This window comes from Carcharodon carcharias, chromosome 19 (assembly GCF_017639515.1).
Source record: "Carcharodon carcharias isolate sCarCar2 chromosome 19, sCarCar2.pri, whole genome shotgun sequence".
Taxonomy (NCBI): domain Eukaryota; kingdom Metazoa; phylum Chordata; class Chondrichthyes; order Lamniformes; family Lamnidae; genus Carcharodon; species Carcharodon carcharias.
In genome coordinates this window covers 52,475,327-52,489,878 of record NC_054485.1, presented here as the reverse complement: position 1 = coordinate 52,489,878, position 14,552 = coordinate 52,475,327, and the positions used below count along the sequence as shown (strand labels likewise).

At 44.0% G+C, this 14,552-nt stretch overlaps 1 protein-coding gene across 3 annotated transcripts in view; it reads left to right on the top strand.

The window, feature by feature from the left end:
• Window positions 1-14,552, top strand: part of LOC121291737 (mitogen-activated protein kinase kinase kinase 5-like) — a 264,733-nt gene that overhangs the window by 180,953 nt on the left and 69,228 nt on the right. For all 3 annotated transcript variants that reach the window (XM_041213244.1, XM_041213246.1, XM_041213245.1), the window contains 4 exons: window positions 6,773-6,900; window positions 8,812-8,948; window positions 12,592-12,697; window positions 13,376-13,533. In XM_041213244.1, the coding sequence (XP_041069178.1) occupies window positions 6,773-6,900; window positions 8,812-8,948; window positions 12,592-12,697; window positions 13,376-13,533 (529 nt within the window). The remainder of the gene's footprint in view (window positions 1-6,772; window positions 6,901-8,811; window positions 8,949-12,591; window positions 12,698-13,375; window positions 13,534-14,552) is intronic.

Here is a 14,552-nt window from a genome sequence, read left to right as displayed (position 1 = left end):
AAGGCTTTTTTACCCAGAGGGTGGTGACGGTCTGGAATGCACTGCCTAGGAAGGTGGTGGAGGCGGGTTGCCTTACATCCTTTAAAAAGTACCTGGATGAGCACTTGGCACGTCAAAACATTCAAGGCTTTGGGCCAAGTGCTGGTAAATGGGATTAGGTAGGTAGGTCAGGTGTTTCTCATGTGTTGGTGCAGAATCGATGGATCGAAGGGCCTCTTCTTCACTGTGTGATTCTGTGATCCATTGGTTGTGGAATCGCTTCACCCTGTCTATCACTTGCTGCTTATGCTGTATGGCATGCAAGTAGTCCTGTATTATAGCTTCACCAGGTTGACACCACATTTTAAGGTGTGCCTGGTGCTGCTCCTGGTATGCCCTCATGCACTCTTCATTGAATCAGGGTTGATCTCCTGGCTTGATGGTAATGGTAGAGTGCAGGATATCCTGGGCCATGAGGTTACAGATTGTGTCTGAGTACATTTCTGCTGCTACTGATGGCCCACAGCGCCTCATGGATGCCCAGTCTTGAGCTACTAGATCTGTTTGAAATCTATCCTATTTGGCACAGTGGTAGTGCCACACAACACAATGGATGGTACCCTCAATGTGAAGGCCAGACTTCGTCTCTACAAAGACTGTGCGGCGGTCACTTCGACCAATACTGTCATAGACAAATGCAACTGTGACAGGCAGATTGGTGAGGATGAGGTCAAGTATGTTTTTCCCTCTTGTTGGTTCCCTCACCACCTGCCGCAGGCCCAGTCTAGCAGCTATGTCATTTAGGACTCGGCCAGCTCAGTCAGTAGTGGTGCTACCGACCCACTCTTGGTGATGGACATTGACGTCCCCACGCAGAGTGCATTCTGCCCCCTTGCCACCCTCAGTACTTCCTCCTAGTGGTGTTCAACATGGAGGAGCATTGACTCATCAACTGAGGGAGGGTGGTAGATGATAATCAGCAGGAGGTTTCCTTGCCCATGTTTCACCTGATGCCATGAGCCTCCCAGGGCAACTCCCTCCCGACTGTACACCACTGTGCCGCCACCAGTGCTGGGTCTGTCCTGCCGGTGGGACAGGACATACCCAGGGATGGTGATGATGGTGTCTGGGACATTATCTGTAAGGTATGATTCCGACAGGATGACTATGTCAGGCTGTTGCTTGACTAGTTTCTGAGACAGCTCTCCCAATTTTGGCACTAGCCCCCAGATGTTCATAAGGAGGACTTTGCAGAGTCGACAGGGCTGAGTTTGCAGTGGTTGTTTCCGGTGCCTGGGTTGATGCCAGGTGGTCCGTCCGGTTTCATTCCTTTTTTGTAGCTTTGTAGCAGTTTGTTACAACTGAGTGGCTTGCTAGACCGTTTCGGGGTCAATCACATTACTGTGAATCTGGAGTCATGTGTAGGCCAGACCAGGTAAGGATGACAGATTTCCTTCCCTACAGGACATTAGTGAACCAGATGGGTTTTTCAAACAATCGACAATGGTTCCAGGGTCATTATTAAACTTTTTATTACAGAATTTTATTGAATTCAAATTCTACCATCTGCCATGGTTGGATTCGAACCCAGGTCCCCAGAGCATTCCCCTGGGTCTCTGGATTACTAGTCCAGATGCGCTAAAGGCCAGGAATTGAGGAGCATGGAAATACTGGAGGGTTGTGGGGCTGGAGGAGGTTATAGAGATAGGGAGGGGTGAGGTTATGGAAGGATTTGAAAACAAGAATGAGAATTTAAAAATCAGTGAGCCCTGCAGGCAGTGGCCGGGAGAGGGATGGGGGCAGTGGCTTTAGAATGGAGTTGTGGTAGGGCTAATACAATGGCTTGGGTCTTCCACTATTGTTCATCCAATAATTGATTTCACACAAGTAGCGTAACAAATCAGAGGCCATTGAGAGGTTGAGAGATGTAGCACTGAGGTCGAGCTGGGTGCCAACAATGTAGATGGGGAACATGATGTTGTGTTTTCAGATAATGTCACCGCCCTCAGTATGGAGATGAGAAATAAGAGCAGGGCAGCGGTAGATCCTTGGGGAACACCAGAGGTTATGATGCAGGAGCAGGGCAACTAGATAGCTAATGTTACGACCATGTGAGTTGTGGCTTGGAAGGTAGGAGGGGGGGGTGGTGTGAAATGACTCCCTTAATCTGCCGCTCCAGGTCTGACCGTAACAGGGTCTTTTTGTGAATTTATAAGGATGAAGGTATTGGCTCAATGTCTGGGCTTAATCATTTAAATGCTAATTACAAAGAAATCAATCTGACAGACTTTCTTGAATTTAAAACACAAAGGGGTTAGCTTTTATTATGCTAAAAACCCACTTAAGTAAAGATATTTGAAAAGATAAACCCACATCCCCTAACTGCACAACACACATACTCTTTCTCTCTCACCCCCTCTCTCGCACACATACACACTCTTTCTCTCTCTCACACAGACACTCTTTCTCTCTCTCAGACACATGCACACCACACACACACACACACACAAACATGCAAAATAACAAGTTATACAGTAGGAGGTTACTTTTTAGCCAAATTAAAATTCAATGATAAAAGGCAAAAATAGATAGTACACTGTTGTAAGTCCTTCACTGGTAGCTGTGGCTATGGCAGTTTTACCACGGTGATGTTGAAATTTCAGTGGAGTTGAAGCTGATGTAAACCGCAATTTCTGGAGATAGTTGCGTTTTTAAATGCAATCTGTCTTTTCCAAAAGTTGATATTTTTGTACCTGATCTTCTTTTCATTTGAAAATTCTCTATCTCTGTGCTGGATTTCAAACTGTAATAGAGGTAGGGTCATGAACTTGAGAGAAAGGGGAGAGAGGTGATGTTAATGATCCATTGCCAGATTTATTCCAGGTTTCTTCTCAACTGATTTTAACATCTTGGGTGGTGTAATAAAAGACATTTTAAAATGGTTATCCTGATCACATGACCTTTCTCCCCATTGTGATTTCTGTAAGTAATTGATTAGCTCCTGTCTGGACAGACCTTGCCTATTGTTTCGTGGCCTAGGTGATTAGATTCAGTAATGTCCCAGCCATTAATTCCTGAATGATCCATCCTACATCTTGATGAGATAGGAAGCACACTTTCCATATAGCTATTGTCTTGGTTGACTTTCTGTCTCCACTTGAAAGGTAGCTTTATAGAAATGCAAATGGTAAGAGCCCTACAGTTTCAATTCATCTTTTGAAGTAGTTCTGGACATCAGCAGATGTGAAATTCCATTGGAGGTTGTCTTATCATGTCTTAATTGTAATTCATATTGGACCCTTCCAGAAACCGGTCAACTCGTAATACCAGATGGCAGGTGACTTGTGGCAGCCATCCTAAGTCAGTGTCTTTGCCCACTTTTAAAAGTCCTTTTAAAGCAGTATTAAGGACTACTCTCACACATGCAACATCACATTATCATGACAATAAGGATGGAACCATGTGAGAGCAATTGCATTCAGCTGGATGACAGTGGAGAGCTGTTTGAGGAGGCTGTGTGGTCAACTGTGTCAAAGACAGCAGGCAGGTCAAGAAGGATGAGGGAGGAAAGTTTACCTTGTTTGATAAGAGCCGTTTCAGTACGGTGACTGGATGGAAATCTGATTGTAGGGATTCAAACATGGAGTTCCAGGAAAGGTGGACATGAATTTGTAAAGTGACAACACATTTCAGGACTTTGGATAGGAAATGGAGGTTGGACATGGGGCAATAGTTTGCAAGGGCAGAATGGTCAAGTGCTTTTTGAGGAGAAAGGTATAATGACAGATTTAAAAGAAAGAGGGACAGCATCTGAAGAGAGAACTGTTAACAATATCAGCTAAATTGTGGTCCAGGAAGGAAAGTTGGGTGGTCAGCATTTTAGTGGGAATAGGATCGAGGAAGCAGGAGGTGAGTCTCGTAGATAAATTGAAGTCAGAGTGAACATGAGGGGAGATGGGGGAAAAAAACTAGAGGAATATTTAAATTCAGGGCTATGGCGGGATCTTTGAGCCAGTGGACTAAAGGAAGGAAGGGATGCAGCAGAGGCAGCTGATCAAATGGTTTGAGCCTTAGTGACAAAAAAGCCTGTGAGCTGTTTGCATTTGCTGGTGGAGGTGAGAGGGTTGGGGTGTGGTGATTTAAGATGGTTTGTAGTGGAGAATAGAAACTGAGGGGTTTTCTTTGCATTGTAGGATGATCCTAGAATAATGAGCAGTTTTGACAGGAGAGCAGAACCCAATAGTGCTGTAGGTGCAATAAATAACAGCAGATTGTAGTTTATTTAATTCTGAAATTGCTTTTTTAAAACTAGAATAAAGATACTACAAACGAGCATTGCTTGTTCAATGATATCTTCAAGTGATTGAGTTTAAATAACAGATTTGGGTAGTTGCTTGTTTTAATGGAAAGTAAATTGGAGAAACAATCCACATTGTTTTAAATTCTTTCATGGAATGTGAGCATCACTGACAAAACCAGCATTTGCTATCTTGAGAAGGTGGTGCTTTATTCTGTAACGTTGCAGTGGTGTAGTGGTATTGTCACTGGACTAGTGTTCCAGAGACCCAGGGTAATGCTCTGGGGACCCAGATTCGAATCCCACCACAGCAGATGGTGAAATTTGAATTCAATAAAAACCTGGAAGTAAAATGTCTAATGATGCCCATGAAATCATTGTCAATTGTTGTAAAAACTCGTCAGGTTTGTTTTAGGGAAGGAAATCTGCCATCCATACCTGGTCTGGCCTACATGTGACTCCAGACCCACAGCAATGTGGTTGACTCCTAAATGGCCTCTGAATAAGGGCAATTAGGGATAGGCAATATATGTTGGCCTAACCAGTGATGCCCACATCCAATGAACAAATAAAAAAAACACTTTTCCCCCTCTTTGGGGGAAGTATTGGAAGGATTAGCAGACTTATAATCAACCTGTTGAACCACCTCACGAATGCCCCATCCTTGGCCAACAAGTCCTGGAGTGGGACTTGAACCCAGAGCTTCTGGCTCAGAGGCAGGGGCATTACCTGTTGAGTCTTGAGGCTTTGTCTGCAAGGTGGTTGTGAACTGCTGCAATCCATGTGGTGTAGGTACACCCACAGTGCTGTTATAAAGGGAGTTCCAGGATTTTGACCCAACGACAATGAAGGAACGGAGATATAGTTCCAAGTCAGGAAGGTGTGTGGCTTGGAGAGAAACTTCCATGTGGTGGTGTTCCCATGCATCTGCTGTCCTTGTCCTTCTAGGTGGTAGAAGTCGTGGGTTTGGAAGGTGCTGTCGTAGGAGCCTTGGTGATTTGCTGCAGTGCATCTTGTAGATGGCACACACTGCTGCTACTGTGCGTCGGTGTGAAATGGATATATTTTTAGATTGTCTGAAATGAAAGCTTTTGTCTGCATGTGTGACTTGAGGGAATAATAGATAATATAGATTTTGCAGCACAAAGCAGGCATCACTGCTACTAAATCTCCCATGGCATTGCTCATGATGCTGCTGAATTTTAATAAGAACTAGGCTGATGTGTTATGTAGACACTGAGTTCTCAGCCTTTTGGAGGCCATTTTGTTAAAGCATCAGCCCTAAGATGGGAGCAAGATGGGAAGACTAGTGGTCACATGGGAAGAGTCAGCCACTCAGAGAAAAGTATAAGCAACAGGTTTGGAGGGGGAGGTTTGAAAAGTAACTGAGTGAGTGACAAGAGGTGTGACATGAGGACTTGGTGGAAATGGCAGTACAGGAAATATATGCTACACCATAAGCTTTTAATATAGAGATACAGATATGTACTGATAATAGGATTAAGAATCCTTATGTGTTGCACTGATGGCCCGTTGCCACTCTGGGAAACATAGAGACTCATTGGTGTCTGGTCTCCAGAGTTATTGATTTGCCTTGGAGTAATGGAAAATCACGCCCATCCCCCGCTGCCCTGACAAAGCTAACGTGTCAGACACTGCAGGGCCAGGAATGGGCACTCATTACACCAAGGATTCCTGCCCTGATGGTTCAGTCCTGTCTCAGTATATCTGTGAAAGCCGGTATGCATAACTAAGTGAGGTACACTGACTACCTAATCCTAGAAGTGGGTCCCTGCTGTGGAGAAATGGTATGGACCCTCCCCCCTCCCAAATATACTGAAGAAAAAGAAAAAAAATTCCATTTCGGCTCCCTAAAAGGATGGAGGAAAACATGGTTGGAGAAGGACACTGGAAAGCTCCACATCTCTCACTGGGTGCCAGAATGTCTGGAAATATGGACTATTTGAGCAGCAGAAATGCCCTTATAGTGGCACTTGGATCCAACTGCTCACTGCCACCCAAATGACCCTGCTGATCCCTTTGTAATTCGTTTGTTCGTAGTGTGCACTTTACTTGCCATACAGTGTGTAGAATGTTTAGAGTGCCATGGTCATGAAGTAACCCGGGTGCCCAGGCTATTACTCTGGAGACACTAGTTCAAATCCCACCATGGCAGCTGGAGGAATTTAAATTCAATTAATAAATCTGGAATTAAAAACTAATCTCAGTAATAATAATACCAGATTGTTGTAAACCCACATGGTTCACTAATGTCCTTTAGGGAAGGAAATTTGCTGTCCTTCCCTGGTTTGGCCTACATGTGACTCCAGATCCACATAATGTGATTGACTCTTTACTGTCCCTCTGAAATGGCCTAGCAGGCTACTCAGTTGTCGGTGGCTCCCCTGCTCAAGGGCAATTAGGGATGGGCAGTAAATGCTGGCCTTGTCTCTTATTCCCTGTTTTCCATGGATTCCATTCCCACTCCCTGCACAGGTACTCTCAGCCTCTTCATGAAGAAATCGCTCTCCACAAGCGCTTGAAACACAAGAATATTGTCCAGTACTTGGGATCAGTTAGTCAGGACGGATACATCAAAATCTTCATGGAGGAGGTCCCAGGAGGTAAGCGTCTTCTTTCTGATAGAAACATTTTGTGATACTATACATGAGTGATTTGACGTATGTGGTAAGAGCAGCATGCTTGGAAGAAACTACTTGCCAACACTCTACAACTAGTCTGCAACAGACCCAGACCTGAAACCAGGTAAACCCCAGTGGTGGAGGGATTGATAACTGTGATCATTGTTGTATCATGTGACTATCAGAATGGTTGAAGGTGAACTTGATCAATCTTTCTCATTAACCATCCAGAAACTCCAATGCCCTTTAAAATGTGAGTTTCCTTCCTAATCCTGGAGGTTTGCCTCATAATATCTTTGTGATAAAGCTGTTGTATTCATATATCACAAATAAATCGAGAGTGATAACTCCTGCCCCTCCACAGTGGTCAAGACACTCTGAGTGAAGATAAGTCATACGGATTTGAAATACTATGTTTCTCTCTCCACAGGTACAGCCTGACCTGCTGAGTTTTTCAAGCATCTTCTGTTTTTGTTTAAGACACTTTGAATGTTTGATGTGAGCACTCTGGACTGCACCAACATTTTAATCATTGTATTCAATATTAAAACCTGAGAATACTTGGTAGCAGAGAGTAATCGTTTGTGTGTGTCTGAGTAATTTTCCATGTAAACGTGTATGAATATTTTTCAGTGCATGTGTATTTGTGTGTGAGTAATTTCCTGTGTGTGTGAGTATTTTTCAGTGTATGTATGTACACGTGTTTGTGTGCACACATGTGAGTCTGAGTAATCTTCCTTGTGTATGTGTCATGGATGTTTTAAAAGGTATTTCCCCAAAGTCTCTCATGAACAATGTATTTCTGTGTATATGTATGTACTTACCTGTGGAGTGAGAAATTCAATTTGAAATAACCCAGCAGCAAAGCCTTTTTACTTAAAATAAAAAGGTTAGTTTATTTCACTCTCTTGCTCTGGATATTACCCAAAAGATAATGTTGCACAGGTGTTAGTTACAAACGAAGATAGAATGAAGATAAAATACTTAAAAATGTAAATCAAGATTAGTCTATATTCAGTGCAGGCCTGATATGTTTTGAAGTAGGGGTGCCACATTGTTTGAAGTGAAGGTCTTGAAGTTGTAGAGTTGTCTCTGCAGCTGCGATGGCTTCCACTGTTAAATTGCCAGAGATTACTTTCACAGGTACCTTAGTAACTGGAATAAGGTAGGGGGAGAGAGGAGTTTCTTTAGTCCTCTTTCAAGGAACTGCAATGTGGCCCTTTTTTTAGCCTGGTTAATTGCAGCAGTTTGATGGCTGTGCTTGTTGGCCCCTGTCTCCAAGGTTGAAGCTCTTATCTGCTTCTCTGAAGATGTTTTTTTTTTCTAAGCTTCCTACCTTTACTATGCTTTTTGCAGGAGCTAAGATGACCGCTATTATCATGTGACCTGTACAAAATGCCAAGTCATCTCGCAAATAAGGCATCAACACTTCAACAAGCCCTTCTCCCATTTACATTCTTGCAATGAGGCATCAACAAAACGTTGATAGCTCCAGGACACGATTGCCTTTTGTCCCCTCGAAAGAGGAGACCCAGTCTGAAATCTACAATTTTATCTGGTAGCATGGAGCCATTTTGAAAGAGCCTTTAAACTCAGTTCAAGTTTTTTTTGAAAGAATATAAGCTTTAAAACCGTTTTTCTGAAAATTTGTAATATCACAACTGCGCGCCATAACAATGTGTGTGAGTAATTTTCCGTGTGTATGTTTGTGAGTAATTTTCCTTGTGTATCCGAGCGTCAGTGTAATTGTTCATGTGTGCTGGCTCAATTTGTGTCATTCTTCCTGTCCTCTGCATTCTGCACACTCCCTGCCTATTGTGTTGCTGGATTCTGTCTTTCTCTTCAGTTAATAAGGATGATGAACTGATAGACCATGTGTCATTTTGTAACCAGGAAGCCTGTCTGCGCTGCTGTGCTCCAAGTGGGGCCCACTCAAGGACAATGAAGCCACGATCATTTTCTACACGCGCCAGATCCTGGAAGGCCTGAAATACCTGCATGAGAATCAGATAGTGCACAGGGACATTAAGGTAATCGGACAGCGCATGGGGACATGAAGGTAATGTGGGTGAATGCAGTGTAGGAGAGGAGAGAGGCTGTGTTAAACTCAATCATCACTCTGGACACACACTGTTTAACTGAGTTAGCACGAGTCTTGCAGATGCAGAAAGGGGTCCAGGTGCAAACGCACACTAGGCACTGACTGAGGGATATGAGAATTCAGAGATACTGACAAAATGATAAACTTGCAGAATATTAGAGTTGGTTTATGTGAGGACAAGCAAAGCTTTCAAGGTCTTCAACTTGTTGAAGAAAACAACAAAAGACAGATAGTGGGAACCCATGGTAGGTCAGCCAGTATCAGCAGAGAGAGCAGACACAGCCACCTCTCAGTCTGGGCCTTTATCAAGACTCTAGACTAAAACATGAACCATCAGAATTAGAGAAAAGACAGGGCGTGGAGTTGCATTCCTAATCCTCCCAGAATGACCAGAAATTTCCTGCAATTAATCAGAGATTCCTTCCCAGAGCGCTGCCTCTAGCAGCTCGAGAGATGTACCGATTTCAATTTACCACTACAGTCATCATGTGACATCATCCAGGGAGAACCAATACCATGTGGAGCTGGCTGGAGAGTCGGGAATTGGGAGGGCTCGGGAATCGCAAGCTTCAACATTAAGGGACAGGGTCCCTGATATCAGGCACAGGGAGGAAAGCAATGTATTGGTTGGCATAGAACATCCTAAAAACAAAAACAGAGAATGTTGGATAGATCAGTGATCCCTGTGGAGGCCAACAAGGTAAAAGAACCAAATTTACCAAATGACTCAAACCAAAATACCAATGGGCAAAACTTCGCTGTTTATAACTTTACCAATCAAACCAAAATCAACAGAGTTAACAGGCAAATTGCATTCAGTATAAATTATAAATTTCACTTTAAATAGCGGATATAACAGAGATAGATCTCAGGGGTTTCCTCGGCTTAGCACACTTATCATAAATGGCACCAATTTCAGTCACCAAGCCCTTCAAAGTGTTGTAATATGCCTTTAAGAGAAATCAGTATGACATCACTAGAAGTGAAATCTGTCATGTGATCCTGTCTTAGTTTCACTTTTGCTTTGAGCAGAGCATGCACACAGCTCTGATGTCTTCAAGCTTTAAACCCATGTATATCTGTGCACATGTGCCCCATCTTAATAAATGATCCCACAGTGTTTACCTAATCCCTTATGAGCGATTGGTGCCTTGTGTCTTATACCGTAAATAAGCCCAAGCAAGATATTATATCATTGTAGTAACACGACACAAAGCTCTCAACTTCCTCAGGCTGAATTCCAGTTCCTTTCCTTCAATGCTTTAGCCACCAACTCATATCTAACAGCAGCTTTACTCAACCTAGGTTCCATGGTACAATTTTCACCAAGAGACATATTTTTCCAGATTCTCTCAGCTCTGCTCCCAGGCCTAGCTGCCTCAGTGTCCTTTTTCAGCTGCTCCACAACTTTCTTCTCTTCTTTGTCTGAAGACCCCAGTCACATGGAACCATTTCATGTTCTTATTCCTTTGGCTCTGGGCTTGACTTCTCAATTTGCTGCTGCCTCCACTGCTGCTCCCCGAAGCCAGCAACCTCCCCCTGGCCACACTGCCGCTGTGCCAACTGAAAACACAGTGGCACTAGCTCCACAACCCATACTGAGCATTCGCTGCCGGGACCCTGGTCTTCCTCAAATACGGAGACTCTGCTACTTCTGTCATTGGACTAGTAATTGATAGGCCCAGGCTAATGCCCTGGGGACATGGGTTCAAATCCCACCAGCACAGCTGGTGAATCACAGAATTGTTACAGTGCAGAAGGAGGCCATTCGGCCCATCGTGTCTTCACTGGCTTTCTGAAGGAGAAGTTAACATTGTGCCATTCCCCTGCACATTCATCCTTTTCATATCACAGTCTAATTCCCTTTTGAATTCCTCAATTGAACCTGCTTCCACCGCACTTTAAGGCAGTGCATTCCAGACCCTAACCACCCGCTGTGTGAAAAGGTTTTTTCTCGTATCACTTTTGCTTCTTTTGCAAATTGCCTTAAATCTGTGCCCCCTCATTCTCGATCCTTTCACAAATGGGAACATTTTCTCCCTATCTACCCTGTCCTCATGATTTTATATACCTTAAATATCAAGTCTCCTCTCAGCCTTCTTCACTCCAAGGAATACAGTCCTAACTTCTCCAACCTATTTTATTTAATTGAATTTTAAGTTCAGTTAATTAATACATCTGGAATAAGCTAGCCTCAGTATGGTGACCATGAAATTACCATTGATTGTTATAAAAACCCATCTGGTTCACTAATGTCCTTTAGGGAAGGAAATCTGCCATCCTTACCTGATCTGGCCTACATGTGACTCCTGACCCACAGCAATGTGGTTGAATCTTAATTGCCCTCTGAAATGGGCTTAGCAAGCCACTCAGTTGTGGCACTGAGGGATGGGCAACAAATGCTGGCCTTGCTAGGGCCACCCACATTCCATGAAAGAATATTTTTTAAATTGCGCAATCACACTGGGCACTAAGTGGCAGCACCCCCAGTTTGCCGGATGCCATCACAGTTAGAAGAGACCATCAATTCAAAATCCTTGGTTAAAGACTTGAAGCGGAGATGAGAAATATTTATTCGCTTCAGAGAATTTTTGGGATCCAGAACATTCTACCTGAAAAGGTGGTGGAAGCTGATTCCATAAATAATTTTAAGAGGGAGTTGGACAGATGCTTGAGGACCAGGAACTTACAGGGTTATGGACAAAGGCGAGAATGTGGGATTCAGCAAGTCTGATCATTCGACTGGCTGAAAGGCCCTCTTCTGCACTATAGGTTTCTGTGATCCTGTGTAAAAGGTCAGCTCAGTCAGGTCTATGGAAGCATTAAAAATATCAAGGAATATGTAAATAACAAAAAGGCTTCACTTATCCATTGCTGCGTCTGCAGCCCATTTCTTTTCCATCTTCTCTGCCCTCCTCTCTCATCACTCACAAACATAACAGGGTTCCATCCATTCACCTTCTTTTCACCATTTACCCTATCAGCCTTCACATTCGCAACATCTTCCACCTTACGCACCACGCACAGTGTGATCCCACTTCTGATTAACACCTTCAACTCTCTGATTTATGGGAAGACAGTCCCCTGTGTGATCTATCAATTCAACAACTCGCGTTATCTCCAGTTCCAGATACCCCTGCCCTGGTCTCTTTCTGTGCTGCTGCAGGTGATGCATCATCTGCTTTTCATCTCTTCCCACTCCAGTGCCCAGGGCTCCCAACACTCCTTCCATGTGAAATACAGATTTACAGCTGGGTCTTCTAATAGGGACTGGACTTGACGTTCACAGTGCTGTGAACTCCACAATGGGGAGACTGAATGCTGATCAGGGGTCATGCAGAATGATAATTTTTAACCTGTTGATGAGTGACTTATCAGGGAATGGGTTGCAGTGAGGATGGGGAGGTTTCTGATGATTCGATGATGGGGAGAAGCTGCCAGTGTGGTGAGGATTGTTGATAAGATGTCTCTTGTATTCAGTGCCTTTTTCTCACTTGTGTCATTACTAACAACGTTGCAGGGCTATAGTTATATATATATTCTTCACTGAAATGTTGTGCCTGTCTTCAAAGGGAGACAACGTCTTGATAAACACATACAGTGGAGTGCTGAAAATCTCTGACTTTGGAACATCAAAGAGGCTTGCGGGAATCAATCCCTGCACAGAAACATTCACAGGTGTGTGACTGGGCGGGGTGGGGTAGAGAGCAGAGGGTGACTGTCAGTCTCGAGGTCAGTGTAGTTGGTGTTAGTGGGGTTTAGAGACGGGTTTAGCATTGGTGGGGTCCAGCATCTGGTTTGGTGTTAATGGGGTTCAGGGTTGGATTTGGTGTTAATGTGGTTCAGGGTCAGGTTTGGTGCTGCTGGGTTTTGGTGTCGGGTTTGATATTGATAGATTTCAGTTTCGGTTTGGTTTTGGTGGGTTTCAGTGTCGGGTTTGGTGTTAATGGGGTTCAAGGTGGGGTTTGGTGTTGGTGGAGTTCAGTGTCGGGTTTGGTGTTATTGGGGTTCAGTGTCGGGTTTGGCACTGATGCTTTTCAGGGTCGGGTTTGGTGTTAATGGGTTTGCGTCTGGTTTGGCGTTAATGCTGTTCAGTGTCAGGTTTGATATTAATGGGGTTCAGTGACAGGTTTGATGTCAGTGGGGTTGAGTGTTGGGTTTGGTGTTAATGGGGTTCAGTGTTAGGTTTGATGTTGGTGAGGTTCAGTGTTTTGTTTGTTGTTGGTGACGTTCAGTGTCGGGTTCAGTGTCGGTGGTGTTCATTGTCGAAGTCAGTGGTCAGTTTGTTAATGGCTTTCAGTGTTATGTTCTGGTGTCGCTGGGATTGGTCTCTGTCAGTTTTTCTGTGTTCCTTAGGAACTCTCCAGTACATGGCCCCTGAGATTATTGACAAAGGACCGAGAGGTTATGGAAAACCTGCAGATATCTGGTCACTGGCCTGCACTGTCATTGAAATGGCCACAGGAAAACCACCCTTCTTTGAACTGGGAGAGCCTCAAGCTGCTATGTTTAAGGTAAGAAAGTTGACCATGTATATGTTTTTAGTCTCTATAGGGTTGATTGCAGAGTAGGTGGGCAAGGTTTGGATCTCTGGAGAACTATCATCCAGGGTCTCGCTCTCCAGCTATGAGTCCATCTGAGGGCAGAATTGACCCTGGCTGCCCATGTGTACCTTGCTAGGCCATCTAAGAGTCAACAACATTGCTGTGGGTCTGGAGTCACATATAGGCCAGACTGGGTATAGACGAAAGATTTCCTTCCCTCAAGGGCCTTTGTGAACCTGATGGGTTTTTACAACAATTGATGATAGTTGTCATGGTCACCACTTCTGAGAATAGCTTTATATTCCAGATTTATTAATTGAATTGAAATTCCACCAGCTGCCATCGTGGGATTTGAGCCCTTGTCCTCAGAGTATTAGCCTGAGCCTCTGGATTGTGACTCCAGCAACATTACCACTACGCCACCGTTTTCCCCCCATATCTCTCTCATGCTTACTCTCCAGGCATTCAAGAGAAAGAACCACTTGAATGGGTTTCCTATGGATCTGTACACCATTTGGTGTCAGCTGTTTCAGGAAAGAAAGGGAGATGAGTCTGTTGTGGGGGGTTGGGTGGGGGGGAGTGGGGTTGATGTCTTCAATGGCAAATTACACCCAGGACAATTACTTCTTTAATCCTGTTTAAAATATATTAATTGTGTTAACCATTAACCACAATGTCAGTTTTCAGACAAGTTTTCTCACCTGGTTCATGGCCCCAGTTTCTGGATGAACAATGGAACAGCAAGGTCAGGAGAGCGGGGCCCTCCTAGTGTACAAGTGCGAGGACCCTTTATGTTCACGCTCAAGTGGTACTGGAAGGTTACAACAAGGGGACCCAGAACTATCATTTCTACCATTCGCAGCCCAATAATTGCGAAGATATATTGTCAAATATAGCGGCTTAATTATGCCAATTGATAGCGTTAGAGCTCTTCCATGCCATTTCACATTTCCCACTTTGTGCTTGATTCGCTGTTTGTTTGCCTGTAG